We start from the raw sequence: 16,105 nt of genomic DNA, 5'->3' as shown, positions 1-16,105 counted from the left end.
TGGATGTGTTTAAGGGAAGACTGGATATGGCACTGATAGCCACGGTCTAGTTGAGAGAGTGGTGTTCGATCAGAGGTTGGACTAGATGATCTCAGAGGTCTTTTCCAGCCTAACTGATTTTGTTTCTGAGGTCCGTGATTTCGTTTGAGAATGCCTGGATGACCGCTCGATCCCCAGCGCCGGCTGGAGCCGGGCCCGGAGGCGGCTGCAGCGGGAACCCGAAGGGGCCGAGGCAGGCGGAGCGTGAGGGCGGCGGCACCGGGGCCGCGGCCGCCCCGCCCCGCTCCGCCATGTGCCCCGGCCGGGCTGCCCGCGGCCTCCGCGCCCGCACGGCGAGGGAGGGAGGGAGGGAGTGCCCGGGGGCCCGGGCGGGAGAAAGTGCCGGGAGGGGCGCAGGGCGGGCCGGGCTTTCCGCGCGGGGCTTCCTTGTCGGCGCTGGTGTCCTGGGAATCCTTCGGCCGCTCCGCCCGGCATCCCGGTGCTCCCGTGGGCTGCTGCGGGTAGGCAAGGACCGGCGGCGAGCCGGAGTTTCCCGGTTATCCGCAGGAGGCGGCGCCGGGCTTTGGGCTCCGTTGTCGGCGGCACCGGCGGGAGCATCCTCGGGAGAGCCCGCCCCGAGCCAGGTATCCCGCGGGCGGGGAGGGGGTCCCTGCCGGCTGCTCCTTCCTCCTCCTCTCTGCCTGGGGCGAAGGCTGAAGGAAGCGGCCGCTTTCCCTGCTGGCTGGTGCCCTGCCGGAGGAGCAGCTCCCGCTGCCCGGCTGCTGCTAGCGGCAAGCGCTGATGTGCGCTGCTGTGGCTGCTGCACAGCAGAGCCATTAGGGCAGTGCAGCCAGACAGAAAACTCGGAATCACAACTTAAAAACGCTGCTGCCCTGCAGGTAATGCAGTGCCGAGCTTCCCGGAGAAGCTCTCCCCGCATTGTCGGATATAATTCTTATCAAATGCCTTTTAAGCGGGGTTTAAAAGGAATAATCAAAATTTCCTGTGTATTTCTTTGAAAGCTCATAGCTATCTTTCAAAATTAGCTAAAGAGGTAAAACAGTAGCCAGGGAAAATCTTTCTGCCTCAGACTTACGAAATCTCTGATGGTTTGCTGGGCTATATGTTCACATAACCTGTATGCTGATGATAAATAATATTGCCCAAAAAGGTTGTCCTTTGGAAATATCACATTAGTTCAGCCATTGTTTCCTTTGATTTTTTTAAAGTTGAGAAGCAAGATTATAATTTTGAGTTAAAATTTGGTTATGATGGCAAGAAATTTTGGAACTTGACAATTGGACTGGATATAGCACTGGATATGTTAGACGAGAACTAAGCTGCTGGAGTTTTGCTGATTTGCAGTTACATGAGGAGAAGTTATTTTCAAAGTCAGCATGTTTGTGGTATGAAAATTGCATTCTTTCCTTATTGTGAACAATAGTTCTTACTTTTAATCTAATAATTTCTGCTTGTACTACTAAGCTTCTCCTTAGGAGATGGAGTGAAAAGCTGCAGTAATTTTCTTGTATTTCTTTGTGCAGCCATGAGATAGAAAAAGAAAAGGATTCCTTACCGTGCCTCTCTTTACAGAGCTACATCAGTTGCTGTAAATCTTAGAGAGAACTGAGGTCGCAGGGGAAGTTGGGTTTCTTTCCATTTCTTTTTCTTTGTTTTTTTTTTTTCTTTTAATTTCTTTAGTGTACCAGTTTGGCATCGAACAGCTGTGAAGCTGTAAATTTTGCTGTGTATGTTCCTGCAAATGGATAATTAAATGTGGCGATCTTTCCTCCATTTAGGATGTGATTTGCAGGTCATTATCCAGGGATGATTCCCGTTAATGTCACTGGGACTTAGCTGAATGATTGATTGAGTTAACTTTCCTATTGGGCTGTGTGGTCCACAAAGTGCAGCGCTTGTGTGGGAGGTGTTCTTCGGAGTTGTCAACCCCAGGTTTTCTAATCTAGCAATTTCAGGTCCATGACTTTAGGTCATTTAGGCAGCAATTTGGTTTAGGACTTTCCAGATTGAGTTCCAGAGGTCTTTTATGGTATGGCATTGTAAGATTGTACTTGGAGCTAGAGGAGGGGGAAATGCAGCTTTTCATCCCTGTTTCTTGTAGAAATCCATCCTTGAGCTTGAAAAGTCAATTTTGCTTCTATGTTACTCAAGTTTTTAGACTTTTTCTGCATTTTGCTAACAAGAATTTGTAATGTTTAGTAAGCAAAGCTTGCACTCCGTACCCCAATGCAGCATCAAGCTATACCTGCAAATCTTTATGCAGCTTTGTGCATTATAATAAGATAAATTTGCCTTTGAAGTGCTGTTAGGTACAATCATTCATTGTAAAACAAAAAAGGAAAAGCTGCTCTTCACGAGCATTTTTAGGAGCCTGGGAAATGAAGAACTTCGGCACACATGAGTTGCGTGCACCCAGAAAAAGGATGAGGTAAGGTAAACAAAATGAAACAAAGTACCAGAAAATGCAGCTGGCTGGGAGGCTGTCGCTGTGCAGCTCTCAGGAGTGATGCTTTAGGAAGGGCTGTCTGCTGTGGGGTGCAGTCAGCAGAACCTGTCTGGCTAAAAAAAGCCGTGTAGCCGCTGTCACTGCTCTTCGTTAGCCCGGCCAGTGTTGCCCTAAAAGAAAGGAATCAATAGAGACCAGGTCAGTGAACTCGTGTGCTGCACAAAACCACTCTGGCTGAATGAGCTCCTGTACAATGCAGGCGTGCTGGCTGCAGCAGTGACATGCAGGCTGCGTGCAGGCTGCTCCTCAGCACAGTTCCTGTAACTACAGTGATTACCAGGGCCTGCGTGTGTGCCTGCACTGATCCAACCTGAAACAGCCAAGAATGAGCAGCAGCAAACCCAGCGGCAGAATTTCTGGTTCCAGGGGTTTTAGGTGATTCAAATGATGGGGAGAAGCTGCTCCTTTTAAACATCAGAAGCAGTGTGGTCAGCAGGGGAAGGGGGGTGATTCTGCCCCTCCCTCTGCTCACACTGCACCCGGCTCTGGGGTCCCCAGCACGGCAGGGACATTGACCTGCTGGAGCCAGTCCAGGAGAGGGACACCAGGATATCTGGGGCTGGAGCACCTCTCGTATGAGAAATATCTGAAACAGTTGGAATTGTTCATCCTAGGGAAGCAAAGGCTCCAGGGAGACCTTACTGCAGCCTTTCAGTAATAAAAAGAGGCTTAAAAGAAAAACTGAGGCAGAATTTTTAGCAGGGCCAGTTGTGAAAGGACGAAGGGTAATGGTTTGAAGCTAAAGAGGGCTGATTAAGAGCAGGTGTAAGGAAAAAAACTTTACTGTGGGTGGTGAAACGCTGTGACAGGTTACCCAGAGAAGTGGTGGAATGTTCCCAGTCCCTGGAAACATTCCAGGTCAGCTCAGATAGGGCCCTGAGCAACTTGTTACGGTAGAAGATGCTCCTGCTCATTGCATTGCCTTGAACCAGGTGATGCTTAAAGGTGCCTTCCAACATAAGCCATTCCATGATCCTGTAGACTGCTCACCCAGGTACAGTATAAGGATAAATGTGCCCTCCTGTGGGGCTGAAGGCCTAGAGAATGCTTGGACAGTTTAAGAGGAGTCATCTTAAGAGAGAGGATCAGATCCATTTGTCAGGCTGCAGCCTCAGATGAAACACATCCTGGGAGAGGGTGTTGGAAGGGGAGGCTTCCTCATTCCAGGACATGGGTGTGTGGCAGATTCTCTCGTAATTAAAATCTCTGTTCTTTCCAGAGCTGTATTTCTAAGTAACAATTTCATTTCATTAAAGACTATTAAGCTTTGTGTTATTATCATAGGTCCTAAGGAGAACAGAATCAAGTGTCATACCAAGTTTTGTCTGCAACAAGGATCATTATCACAGCCTGGTTTGAAAGTGGGTACAATTCTTATTGTCATCACACCATATGATGCACAGATATGTACAGTGTTTGCAGACAGTGAGAGAAGGTAGAGTTCTGTGTAGCTTGGTATGTGAGGAGTTAGTCTCACAAAGTTATGGGACCATACCTGTCTGTAGAAAATGAAATACTTAAAAGGATGCTAAACACTTCCAGAAATATAGTAGTTAAATATTTAAATGCATGTAAAGGCCAAGGTTGGAACAGGATTTGGAACAGAACAAATGTTTGTGCTTCAGAGTATAAACAAACCTCTTGCTGGGGATAAGTGGAAACTTTCTCCCGTGTCTGAAATGCCTAGTGCCAGACTTTTCTCTTTTGTTTTAAAGTTCTTTCTTTTTTTTTTTTTTTTTTTTTTAATGAAGTCTCATATTCTGGTTGTTTTTTGATACTGTGAAATGCTTTACTAGTCAAGATATATGTTTTGTTTTCTTTTTTTAAATTTTCCTATTTGGTGTTCCAGAATATAGGTAAGGATATATTATCTTTGTGGCATTGCTTTAGAAACATGGTTTGAATTTTTAGAAGCATTTTTATGCCTAATAAATGCCTAATAATTTCAAATGCCTAATAATTTCAAAATTCTACTATGGACTTAATCCTTATTCTGTAAATGCTTAAACACTGGCTGGAAGTGCTATGAACACTGTTCTTGCCAACATTGTTGTAGCTAGTGACAGTTCAAATTGTCTTACTCTAATGTTTATAGCTTTTACAGTATGAGTGAGTGAATTGCCAGAAAAGTGTGGGAGATCTGGAATTCTCTGGACTCTTCAGAGAGTTGCAGTTGCTCAATTCAGTTTAATTTAAATTTTTGTGGCAAATGTAGAAAGGCCTCTGACTTGATTTAGCTTTGACATTTTTGACTTTGGGATCACTAGTAAGGTAGATGCGGAGATGATAGAATTTAAATTATTCATTCTTGTGGGGGTATAATTTTGTAAACAAAGCTAAATGTGTTTATTCTAATTTTTATGGAGAGCTTGATACTTAAAAGTGAGGGGGTTGAGTCAAACAAAAAGTCCAGAGATGAGCTGTAATTCAGAGCCTTCTCCTTTTGTGAATGTCTTGTACCATTTCTGCTGTTTGACTTTCCACTGCAAGTCAAAACACATCTCAGAATGGATTGGAGGCTGTGGCTTGGTTGTGGATTTTCGTACAGTACATGGCATTTTATGCAAAGCCAGTTCCTCCACATGTGTTCAGTCCTGTGCCTTGTAAGGAGTATGAGTTTAAAAACTGTAAACAAAGATGAAGACAAAGAACCTGCTGTGTTCTGACATGATTTTATTTCATCAGAGCACACAAGGGGGAAACTTATTCCATTGAAATAACACATGTATATGCAGAAAACCTGTTCTTTGCCTTGATATATGCTAAAGCTCTTGTTTATTTTGTTTTGTTTTGATATATTTTAAAGTAGCATTTCCCTGCCTTGACTTATACTAGACCTGAAAGAAAAAGATTCTATTGTTTCTCCAAATTAGTGTTGAGCATGGCTCACCATGGCATTTATATTACACCATCTATTTTACAGCACGGGTTACTGATTTTTAGAAACAATTTGTTTCATACCAGGCTGTGAGAAGAAACAGCTGTCTTTGTCTTGTCTCTGAGCATTTGTGTTGTGCAAAATCAAAGCAGTTAAAAAATTATTCCTCCATTCTTTCTGTACTATGGGTTGTGTACTTCCCTTGACTCTAACAGGGGCATTCACTGTACATACAGATGTATTGTAAGAGCATTTCCAGTGCCCTACTTTATTTCCTGTTTGTATCTCACACCCCAGTGGCTGGATCAGGTAAGCTATCAGGTTCAAGAAGGGAAGTTTGTGTGGTTCTAGGTGTCCAGAAATAGGCTGGAAGTATTCATTTTGAAGGGCCTGAGCCTAAAAGTGCTTTGGCAGCAGTGCAAAATGTCTCCTTGTGTGTGTGTTTTTCTCCTGTGTCCCATCTGCCTCTCACACTCTGTGTCCTTTGCATTTTGCTGAACTGGTGTTGGTTGCTGAGGCTTGGTGCCAGACCAATGTGGCTGCAGGTAGCCCTTGTGCTAAGGACTGCAGGGGAGTGTTGCCTGGTGGAAACCTCAGCATCCATCTTGCTGTCTAGTACAGCTAGTCTGGGACCTGTCTAGGTCACCTGTGTCCCAGCATCTTTCCATGTGCCTTAGTCCAGCCTCCAGTGACTTCAAACAGTGACTGTTCCATGTGCTGGGCCAGCGCTGCAAAGAGGTGGCAGCACAAGGGGGTGTGACCTGCAGACCCCTCTGGCACAGATATTGTAATTTGGGGTCTGAATGGGGATGTCTTGACTCATTGGTAACAGTGCTGAGGACTGCTGGATATTGAGCTGATTTAATCCCTCAGGGAGGAGCAATGCCACAGAACCAAAGGCTGCCATACCTTACCTGGATGTCCCCTCCCAAGAGCTGCAGATCTCTTAAAAAGTAAAGCATCCTGTACTGGGTTTAGTCATCTTTAGACTTTGCTGGGCTGTCTAAGCAAAAGGTTGGACACCTCTGCATTATTTCTTCTTAATCTGTTCCTTCATTTCTAAACTTCTTTTATTGATAGTCAGAATTCTGACTCATTCTCTGTCTTAGAATTTCTCTCTGATGCACACATTTCTGAGCTTGTTTTGATGTTCCTGGGTGTAACTGGGGCGTGGAGCCAAACTGTGCAAAGTCTGTTTGTGAACAGCTGCTCTGCGTTGGCAACGTGAACCAGGGCAACCATTTTCACGCTGAAGTCATGGTCGTGTGCTCTGCATTTGTGTGTCATTTGCAGAGTTCAGGCAGAATGCTGATGATCAAGGATGCAAATATGCAATGCAATAAAGTGCCATGGAGCAAGAGAAGAGAAATAAATGGTGTCTGCTTTGTATTCGTGACCAACAGCCTGGCAGTGTTGGTGTGGTGGGCAAGGGCTGGTTAGAGTTCAGACAGCTGTCCTCTCTGTGGTTGCTGCATTTGCTACCTGTTCTTTAAATGGTCTCAACTTCATCTCTTCCAGGAAAAACAAAATGAAGGAACTGGTGTCAAACAGTACAACCAGTATTTCTCAAGCCAGGAAAGCTGTGGAGCAATTAAAAATGGAAGCATACATGGATAGAATAAAGGTAAACTTAGACTTATTGTTGATATTTTGAATTCACTGACTAGTCTGTGCTACAGCATGCCCTTAATAATGCAGAAATCAAGAATCTGTGTTGAATATTCAGTACTGCAAGTGAGTTACATACCAACTCTAGTGGGTTCTAGTGTAGAGATTTCCAAAGGCTGGCTTCATGTCTGCTTCTGTGTGTCTGTCATGTTTGTCAAAAGTGGTATTTTGTGAAATAATTAAAATAGCTGGTGGGTGCACAGGTGCTCTTCTTTGTCACCTGTAGTTGAATTTAAGTGCAGCTCTTGGTTTATTGGTTTTCCTCCTTTAAGATTTGGAATAAGTCTTTAAGATACTGCAAAATTTTTGGATAATGATGAGACAAGCTGAATTGCTTTGCTTTGTTTTGTTTTAGTGCAGACGCCATTGCACAAAAAAGTGTATGATTGCAGTGTGCAGTTATGATTCTTCACACTTGATAACATGTTGTATGTGAAGATTTGGTTCCATCATGCCTCTTATGGATTGAATATTATCATTAAAGGCGCTATTAAACAGAGAATTTCAGGTTTTTAAACCAAAAACTCCTGTGGATTATTCTTGCATGTCATTCTGCTTTCCACTAGGCTAAAACTTTGTGAAATGTCAAGGACCTGAAGCTAACAATGCCATAGAACTTTTTAAGAAAGCAATGCTCATTTATTTTGTTCTCTTCCTCTGAAAATAGGGAATAATTAATTTGATAAAAAATCTAGTCTCTACAAGGAAGTTTTTAGTCTTTCCATCTTTAAAAAGTAATGCATTGAAATTACCCAGTTCTCTACAAACAACTGTAACTGAGTTGTTACCAACTGTAACTGACATTATTAAGACAGCAGGACAATTTTAAAATGTTGTACATTGAAATCTTCACGTAGTCTTAACTCAGTCTGTTTGTCCATCCATTCTGAGTGCTGTGGGGACAGTAGTATATAGTTATGATTTTTAAAATAGTCTCAGATCACAGACTCACCAGCTGGAGAAGTAATATTTATAATTCAGAAATGTCAGTGCAATCCACATGAGTGGTCAGTGTTGCTTGTATGATAAAAGACATTCAGTCACTGTGTTTTGTGGCAGTTTTTAATGATGTCTTGTAAGACCACTGAATTTGCAAAAGGGCTTTCTCTATTTCATAGCGTGGCACAAATTCATCACATAACCTGTTCACAGGGACAGGTTTTGCTTCCTGCAGTAAAAGAAGGTCTGCCTTGGTTAGTCCCAGCTCAGGTCATGCTGCAGCTGCATGAACAGAACTGACAAGGGTGGGTGTGGGTGGCAGAGGAAAGGGTTGGAAAGATCAAAATCAAAGTTGTTTGGCATTTGAAATTGTCCCACTTTACTGGCATTTGAAATTGTTGATTCTTAGTAGATTGCCTTAAATTTGCTTCTGTATATGCAGTGGTAACTGTCACGTCCCACATCATTAGGTCAGCTTTGCAAATAGCTCCATTAGTTAGGTGCATAACATTCTTAATTACATGTGCAAGAAAGACATAGCTGCAAGAAAGACACAGGTTATTTTTACAGTCAGTTTAATTAAAATGAACACAGTTATTACAAATGTGGCAGACCAAAAAAACAGGTAGCTTGAAAGTGCAATTATTTCACTTTTTGAAATAGCCTGGGACCAAAAACACACCAAAGAAAATTTGGCATGTTTCAGAATTATGAGGGCTCCTACACTAACATAATACAAATATAACTTCTCAAATTGCCCTAATTTCTAGAATTTCTCTGAACAAGCATGTGAGGGATTTTGAGAAGCTGTTGATGGGCTTTTTATTCCTTCAAAATCTGCTTGGCTTTTTAATCTTCAATCAGTTAAGTGTGTATTTCAGCACAGTCAAATTTTATCAAGGGACTTTCCAGTGGTTTCAACAGGAGATTTTAAGTTCTCAGATCATTACTGTAAAGGTAGATAAATGAACTTACTTCCTTTTTTCTTAGTGTTTTGCATCTGATTAAACTAGTTAGACATTTAACAAAATACCAGGGCTTTCCAAATTTAGTTAAACCCCCTTTTGCAAACAGCTATAGCCAAGTTGTTATTGCCACAATAGGCAAGACCACACTGCTAACATGGAAGAGGTGTCTGTGTTACTGACTGGGAAAATGAGAAGCTCCAGTTTATTTTTCTACTAGAGAGGCACTTTGTTTCCAATGCACAGTAGCTGCCATAACCAGCAAGAGTTAGGTCTACACAATTGAAATGCTGTAGTTAAAAGTATGTTGATAGATGCTGACTCCCCACTGTGTTCTGGATTTTTCAACTAATTTAAGAAGTCCTATTACGTCCTCTAGCCAGTCAGAGCAGCAAAGAAGGGCTGTGTTCTGAGGTTCCACAAAGACAACTCGCTGCTGAGGTATGAAAGCAGCAGGACACTCGAAAGAGGAGGATGGAGTTATTGGTGTACTGATCAGCAGCTGGAAGGAGGATTACTGTGGGTTTTTGTAAACCATAGAAATGCCAGAAGGATCATAACTGAACCTGTCTTACCTGGCAAAGGAACAGCTAGAGTTACAAAGGAGAAGTAGGAAGCTGGAAACACAGATTCCAAGCTAGGAAACACCAAAGTAAATCAGGTGAACAGTGGCCTCGTGTCTAATAGAATAATGTGTCTTCTAATGATGCTAGCAGTAAAATTGAGAAAGCAAAGTTACTATTGGTGCTTATCAGAGTTGTCCTCAGAATAAAGCACTACTTAATCTTTTCTTTGCAAGCAGTGCTCTGACATTTAAGACCCTTGGCATATCAGTTATCATTCCATTTTCTTTTTCCTAAGGAAGACAGGAAGTATTCCTAACTGGTCCTGAATAGTGTTGGGAGATGAACAGTGAGAATGCCAATGAATGTGTGTGAGTGTCTTTGTTTTAGATGTAAAGGATAAGCAAAGTGGGTGTTGTAGCAAGGATGGTAATTAGTCACAATCCATGACAAGGCAGAAGACATTGTAATTGCAGCATTTTGCCCTGTCACTGAAGCTTATAATTATTAGTGCAGCCACCAGGATGTACTAACTCTGGCAGCTTTTATCACCTCTGCTATTCTGAAATACAATGGTAAAATTTCACAGTCCTCCTGAGACTAATTCTTTAAAGCATCAGGTTTGAGTGATTTGTTGGATTATTTTCCCTATTGTTAATTTGATAACCAGATGTGGTTTTTTGTGAGAGTAAAAGTAATTCTACAAAATGTGAGATCAGTGTGATACATATATATTCAATCTTTTAATCCATACACCTTAAAGGATTTTTTAAAAATGAGATGTTAACTTTTTGATAGAATTCATCAATCAACTGGGTCTGGATTCATCAAACTGGAGTCGGATTTTTTCTCTTTAGCCACTTCTGCAATATGTATAAATTACTGTGAATTTGCAGACCAAGCCGTATTGCGTAGGAAAGCTGACATGATAAATGTGTTCGCTTCATTTGAATATTCAAATCCCATGCATTTATTTTAATTCTTAGGAAAAGCTATTTTGAAGCTGTCCAGCAACACTGAGCTACAAATAACCCTGAAGGCGAGTAACAGCTAGGATGGATTGGGCTGCATTTCCATCCTTCCATGGCACGGTGGGACGATCACACCTCAGTGTGCGCAGCACAGCCCTGGCCGTGGGGCAGCTCTGTGCCAAAGCAGCATCCCTGCTGGAGCCTTGTGCCGTGCTCAGGGCACAGGCCTTCCTGCTCTTCCCAGCAATGACTCTGACAAGGAAACTTGCTGCAGGCAATATTGTATTTTGCTCTTTTTTGGGCCACAGGTCTGGCTCTGCCAACTCCACTCACAGCTGCAGGAACTCCTGTTTTCATTGCTCCTGGACTGTGATCAGCTCATTTAACTCCCTGTTGTGAATGGTCATTATTCCACTGTGCAGGCCTAAGCTACTCTACTTTTAGTGAAGAAATGGTTATAATTCACTTTTTTTTTATGACTACTGTAATCCCAGTGGGAGGATTTTTCCTCTCAAAACCTTTTATTTGTTTAAACGATGAAAATACATGGTTTAGTGCAGGTTTAGTTTGTGACAAAGATCATGTTCCTCAGTTTCAGGTTGGTTTTTAAATAAAATTTACTATGGTTTGCTTAAAAGCAAACTAGAATGTGACTTAAACAGTATGACATTGAAGGAAGGGTTTCTCTTCACAGAAAGGGGTGATGGGGCATTGGAGTGGGGTGCCCAGGGAGGTGGTGGAGTTGCTATCCCTGGAGTTAAAAAGAGACTGGATATGGCACCAAGTGCCATGGTCTAGTTGACAAGGTGGTGTTAGGTCAAAGGCTGGACTTGATCATTTCCAAGGTCTTTTCCAACCCAGATGATTCTGTGAATGTGTTACTCTGCATCACAACATTCTTACCAGCATTACAGGACAAGTTAGATACATAAATGTATGCTGAGCTTTGACTAGTGAAACATCCTTTTTTTTGGTTATATCATATCAAAGCACAGTAATATGTACAGAAACAGGAAATTATATTATTGGGTTTCTCCCTCCCAAGAATGTGGTGTGAAATTGTGCTTCCACTGAATGAAAAGCAATATACTTGGGCTGATGTTGCTTATCCATGCATGAAACTAACAAGATCATTACAGGAAAATCATTACAATCCTTTGTACTTTGAGGTCTGTAACTTTCAACACATTTTTGTTTTACCTGCTTCTTTCTTGAGAAGCAGTGGTCCTTGTGAATCTCTCTCTGATTTTTTCATTTTTCTGTTTCACATGTGCCCAGCAGCCTTCTGTTCATATGTAGTGTCTCTGCCAGCCTTTTGTCTTACAGGCCAATTCAAAGAAAAACTAATTTTAAATAAGCTTAACACTCTTATTTCCTCCATTAGGGGAATAGTCTATACTGGGGTGCCAACCACAGGTTCTCCATAGGTTTAAGCATTCTACAAAGGCATACAGAAATTAAAAATAAAGAAATAAAGTCTGTAACCGTCTTCAGAAGTTCATTTAAATTTCATGCAAATTCTGATTCAGTACCCATTGACTTCATAGATCTGATCTGAAGCCTACAATAGCTGGGTTCATGTCAAAGCAAGCAGGGCGTGGGGAAGCTTAAAGCAAACATTGGGGACACACCTGCTAGAAAAATACCAGAAATGGGATTTGTTTCTTCTGTTCACTCTAGTTGTGCAAACATGCTGACCCTGGTGTTTGATGGGGGACAAGCTGTCACGGTGCTCAGAGAAAAGACTTCTTTGTAAAGACTCCAGAATTCATTTTCTCAACTATCAGAATATTGAGAACCCAATAATTCACCAAAGCAAAGAGACACAGATAGCTGTGAATATCTTACTGACTGATCAGAACAAAAAAAATTGTATATACCTTCTAAATTCTTGAAAAAATAAATGAGTCACTATTGGCCTACTGCCACCAATATTCTTATGGCACAAAGCTGCAAAAATTACTAGGTTTAATATTTCATTTTTCATTTACTGCAAAATAGCTTGCATTGCAAATATTCAACACACTGCTACATTTTTGTATGTATTTGTATTTTTATAGACTTTTCAGTAAGTATAAACCCATGTTCTGAATTTGGAGACTTGAGAATTATTTATTTTAGAAGTATAAAAGTGTTAAGTTAAAAAAATTTAAGGTAGTTCTCAAATTTAAATGAATGCTGTGAATAAAGGACTACTTACAGTAATTTACTAAGCAGAAGACATTAGTCTTGCCTCATTGAAAAGAGCAATATTTAACTTAAATGAGAGCTGTGACACATGATGTTCAAGTTTTGTTCCTGATTTATTATTTCTTTTTAATCCCATGGTCATGTGGTTAAAGAATTTTTTAATTTGCAACCAGAGGAGCAGAGGGTGGAGAGAGTGTGTGTGGAAAACCTTTAAACCAATGAATGAGAGTAAGAGCTGAAGCAGGTTTCTCTACAGAAACAGACACTTCAAGGAGGATCCTTATTGCTTATGGGTTGTTATCATATAAATGCTTTAATACTGTGTGCTCCTGACCTCCTGATGCAGAGGAGCAGCTCGACATGGATGATATCAATCAATACCACCTATGTCACTATGTCAGATAAAATGTGTGTAAGGATTACTAGGCCTGGGAAGAGCAAATTGAGAGATGTGTCTAATATTTAAAGGATAAAGCAATCTACTCCCTGTTTTATGATAGCTTCCATTATCATTTTTTCTATGAAAAATATTTCTGCAATTCAGATTGGTCGAGAATTAAGTGTTACAGTAGTTCTCTCTTCTCTTCTATTAGGTATCCAAGGCTGCAGCAGATTTATTGGCATATTGTGATGCACACATTGGAGAAGATCCCCTTATTATTCCTGTACCTGCATCTGAAAACCCTTTTAGGGAGAAGAAACTCTTTTGTACTATCCTTTGAGTCAGTTTTCAATTAAAAATGTCATCTGCTAAAACTTGGTATCAGTGTTGCATGCTTTTAGCATTTTTTTCCTCAGATGTCAACACTTACCCCATAACTACAATATTTTTGGAAGGTAGTGCAATTTTGGCTAAAAACCCTCCTAAAATTAAAAAAAATTAAAAAATAAAAATTCAAGGTAATGCTTATCTTTCAGAGCAATGTACAAGTTTAATTTCACTACTTCATAAATATTCTTTTCGTCTTAGTGAAAATACCAAGTACAGTATCAAATTGTGGATATCTTTGCCAGTAATAGATTTTTCTGGGATCTAAATGAGTCATATCAATTCTTGAAGCTATTTTTAACATTCTTATTTTCTTTGGACGGTGAATTCAATTCAATTGCCTTTACAAATTTCTATCTAAAGAGAGTAGTGTGACCTTTTCCTCAAGTAGCACTATTTAGGAAAAAGTCCCAGTGATTTACAATGTTTACAGTCATTGGTCTTATACAGTAAGTGGTGTCTATAAATATGTTTTCTGAAGACTGTTTTTTCTTGACTACAAAAACAATCCTAGTAAAGTGCCATTGTAGCTATGAGCAGAATGAAGATGTATAGTTACACATCAGGATTGCATCAATAAAAATGTAGAAAAATGTGGTTGCTTGTATCTTATTTTGAATGATAATGATTTAAATTATTTAGAAAGTAAACTGAACTGTGAAGTAAGTGTTCCTGAGAGTTTTAGTGGGGGGTGTAAAACTGCCCTGAACAGCACAGGGAGGGGGAATTACATTTTCTGAGCAGCCCTCTGCATGCTTTTGCCTGTGAGAGTAGGACTTTATGGGGATGTAGAGTAATGGTAAATAAATGTTGTTCTAGGATATGCGGCGAGAACACTGTGCTGTTGACAGCCACTATGTTTGTACATTTTGTGGCCACAGATTATTTAAGTTGTCAGCAAGTAATTTGTGGAGGTTCTGGGATTTTTTTTTTGTTTCAATTTTAAAGTGCAGTGAGAGGAAAAGAATGAGATGTGAAATAAGACTGCCTTCTTCATGAAGTAAAATTAAGCTCCTACAAGGCACCTGATGGAAGCAACTGTTACTTTAGAGACTTTTTGTTGTTGTTCTTCTTCTCCTTACTAAAAAATGAAAGCTCTTTTTCAATCTGATGCATTAGGACAGTTGTCTCAGTGCAGTACCTGATATGTTCAGTGTGGCAGCCAGCCCCATAAGGCAGGAGACAATTTTGCTGGAGAACTGCACCAGTCTGAGCTGAGACTCTGAACAGCCACCCATAAGAGATCAGGCTTCCTCCCTTCCTCTGCACAAACCTGTATTCCATCAACATCTTAAATACCTGCAAGGCAACAAACTAGCTGAGGAATTGAGGGCCTTGGGGTATTCTTAAATGCTGAATTTAGATGCTGAAAAGGGTGAACAAAGCCACGTGCATTTCCCCCAAAGTGCATGTACCTTCTCCAGCTTATTTTTAGCAATTTCCATCGATGTCTGTTGTACTGTTTTGTGCAGTGGAAATACAAGATGCCTGCATTTTACAGGTTTTATTTTCTTTGCTGTTTGATTTGGATAATGGGCCTCACCCAGCTGTGTTCACTGCTAGTCTGGGCACACAGGACAGGGGGCTTTGGATGGTGCTTCTGCTGCTCATGTCTCACATACAATGTTGTAAAAAACCCTACATACCCATATTCCTTTTAACCAGTAGGCTTTTGGGATGTCTTTCATTCAAATATTTGGGTTTTGAACTGGGCAGCTAGAGACATCAGTATCTTAGCAGCTTTGACGTCCCTATGCTGCAAATCATTCAAGTATCTTGAACAGGTCTTATTTTTGGTACGCCTATCCTTGGTTCCTATTTCAAAGTTTTCAGCTTAAGAATCCCATTCCTAATTTTTAACAAAACTATTTCTTAATGTATGGTGTGTTTTTATTTTGAGGGTAGAGAAATAGGGTCTAGCTAACTGAGTAGCTATTTTATTGACAGCAAAATAAAAAAAACGGCTTTCTGAAAATACTCATTTAAAAAGAGCAACAAAATGCTTAATAAGGTTCTTTAGGGAATCCTTCCTACAGCGTACATGATTTGGTAACTGCTCTGATCACCATGGCAACATTTTCATTTGTCCTTCTGCATGTATGGTTTTAACTGGAGCAGCATGGGAGGAGAATATAGGGCATCCGGCTTTATTCTCAAAGGCTTTGTAACAACTTGCATTTGTGGCTCATCATTAACATTCCCATCTAAAATAACAAAATTGCCACGGCTTGTTACAGTATTGCAAACAGCTTGCTTTCTGTTTCCAATTAGGGTTGGTGTCTGATATCCTGAGACTGAAACATTTCCGTGCTTTTGAGGGTCTCTGGTTCTACGAGATTCCTTTACAAAAATCCAGAATTATTATTCACAAAGGGAGAATGGTATTCTTTTGATCTTCGGGTTTTTCTCCAAAATCTTTCTTCAAGGAGTTGTGAATGTGTTGGAGTTATGTTTGAAATAGATAGTTCCCATGTTTGTGGTTTCTTTCATCAATTCATAAATTTCATTGTGTAAAAAAAATAAAATGCATCTACTCAGGTGATTTCATGCTTCTAATTTATAAAAAAAGAAGTACATGGAATACCATAAAGTGCATATTTACATTAGCAGATGTCTATAGTGTGTTTGAAGAGGTTAAACTGTAGAAGCATAATTC

At 40.8% G+C, this 16,105-nt stretch overlaps 1 protein-coding gene across 5 annotated transcripts; it reads left to right on the top strand.

Moving 5' to 3' along the window:
• On the top strand, positions 1 to 15,438 carry GNG4 (G protein subunit gamma 4). 5 transcript variants are annotated; one of them, XM_074537507.1, is made up of 3 exons: positions 1 to 130; positions 6,903 to 7,008; positions 13,274 to 15,438. In XM_074537507.1, the coding sequence occupies exons 2-3, from the start codon at positions 6,913 to 6,915 to the stop codon at positions 13,400 to 13,402; spliced, it is 225 nt and encodes a 74-aa protein (XP_074393608.1). In that variant the 5' UTR covers positions 1 to 130; positions 6,903 to 6,912; the 3' UTR covers positions 13,403 to 15,438. The 5 variants fall into 5 exon arrangements, with proteins under 5 accessions (XP_074393608.1, XP_005487644.1, XP_005487646.1 ...); XM_005487587.4 differs by lacking the exon at positions 1 to 130 and adding an exon at positions 484 to 623; XM_005487589.4 differs by lacking the exon at positions 1 to 130 and adding an exon at positions 741 to 878.
• The last annotated feature ends 667 nt before the right edge of the window (positions 15,439 to 16,105 follow it).

Source organism: Zonotrichia albicollis, chromosome 3 (assembly GCF_047830755.1).
Source record: "Zonotrichia albicollis isolate bZonAlb1 chromosome 3, bZonAlb1.hap1, whole genome shotgun sequence".
NCBI lineage: Eukaryota > Metazoa > Chordata > Aves > Passeriformes > Passerellidae > Zonotrichia > Zonotrichia albicollis.
Note: the sequence above shows the minus strand (reverse complement) of the source record. Positions and strands in the feature narration are given on the sequence as shown.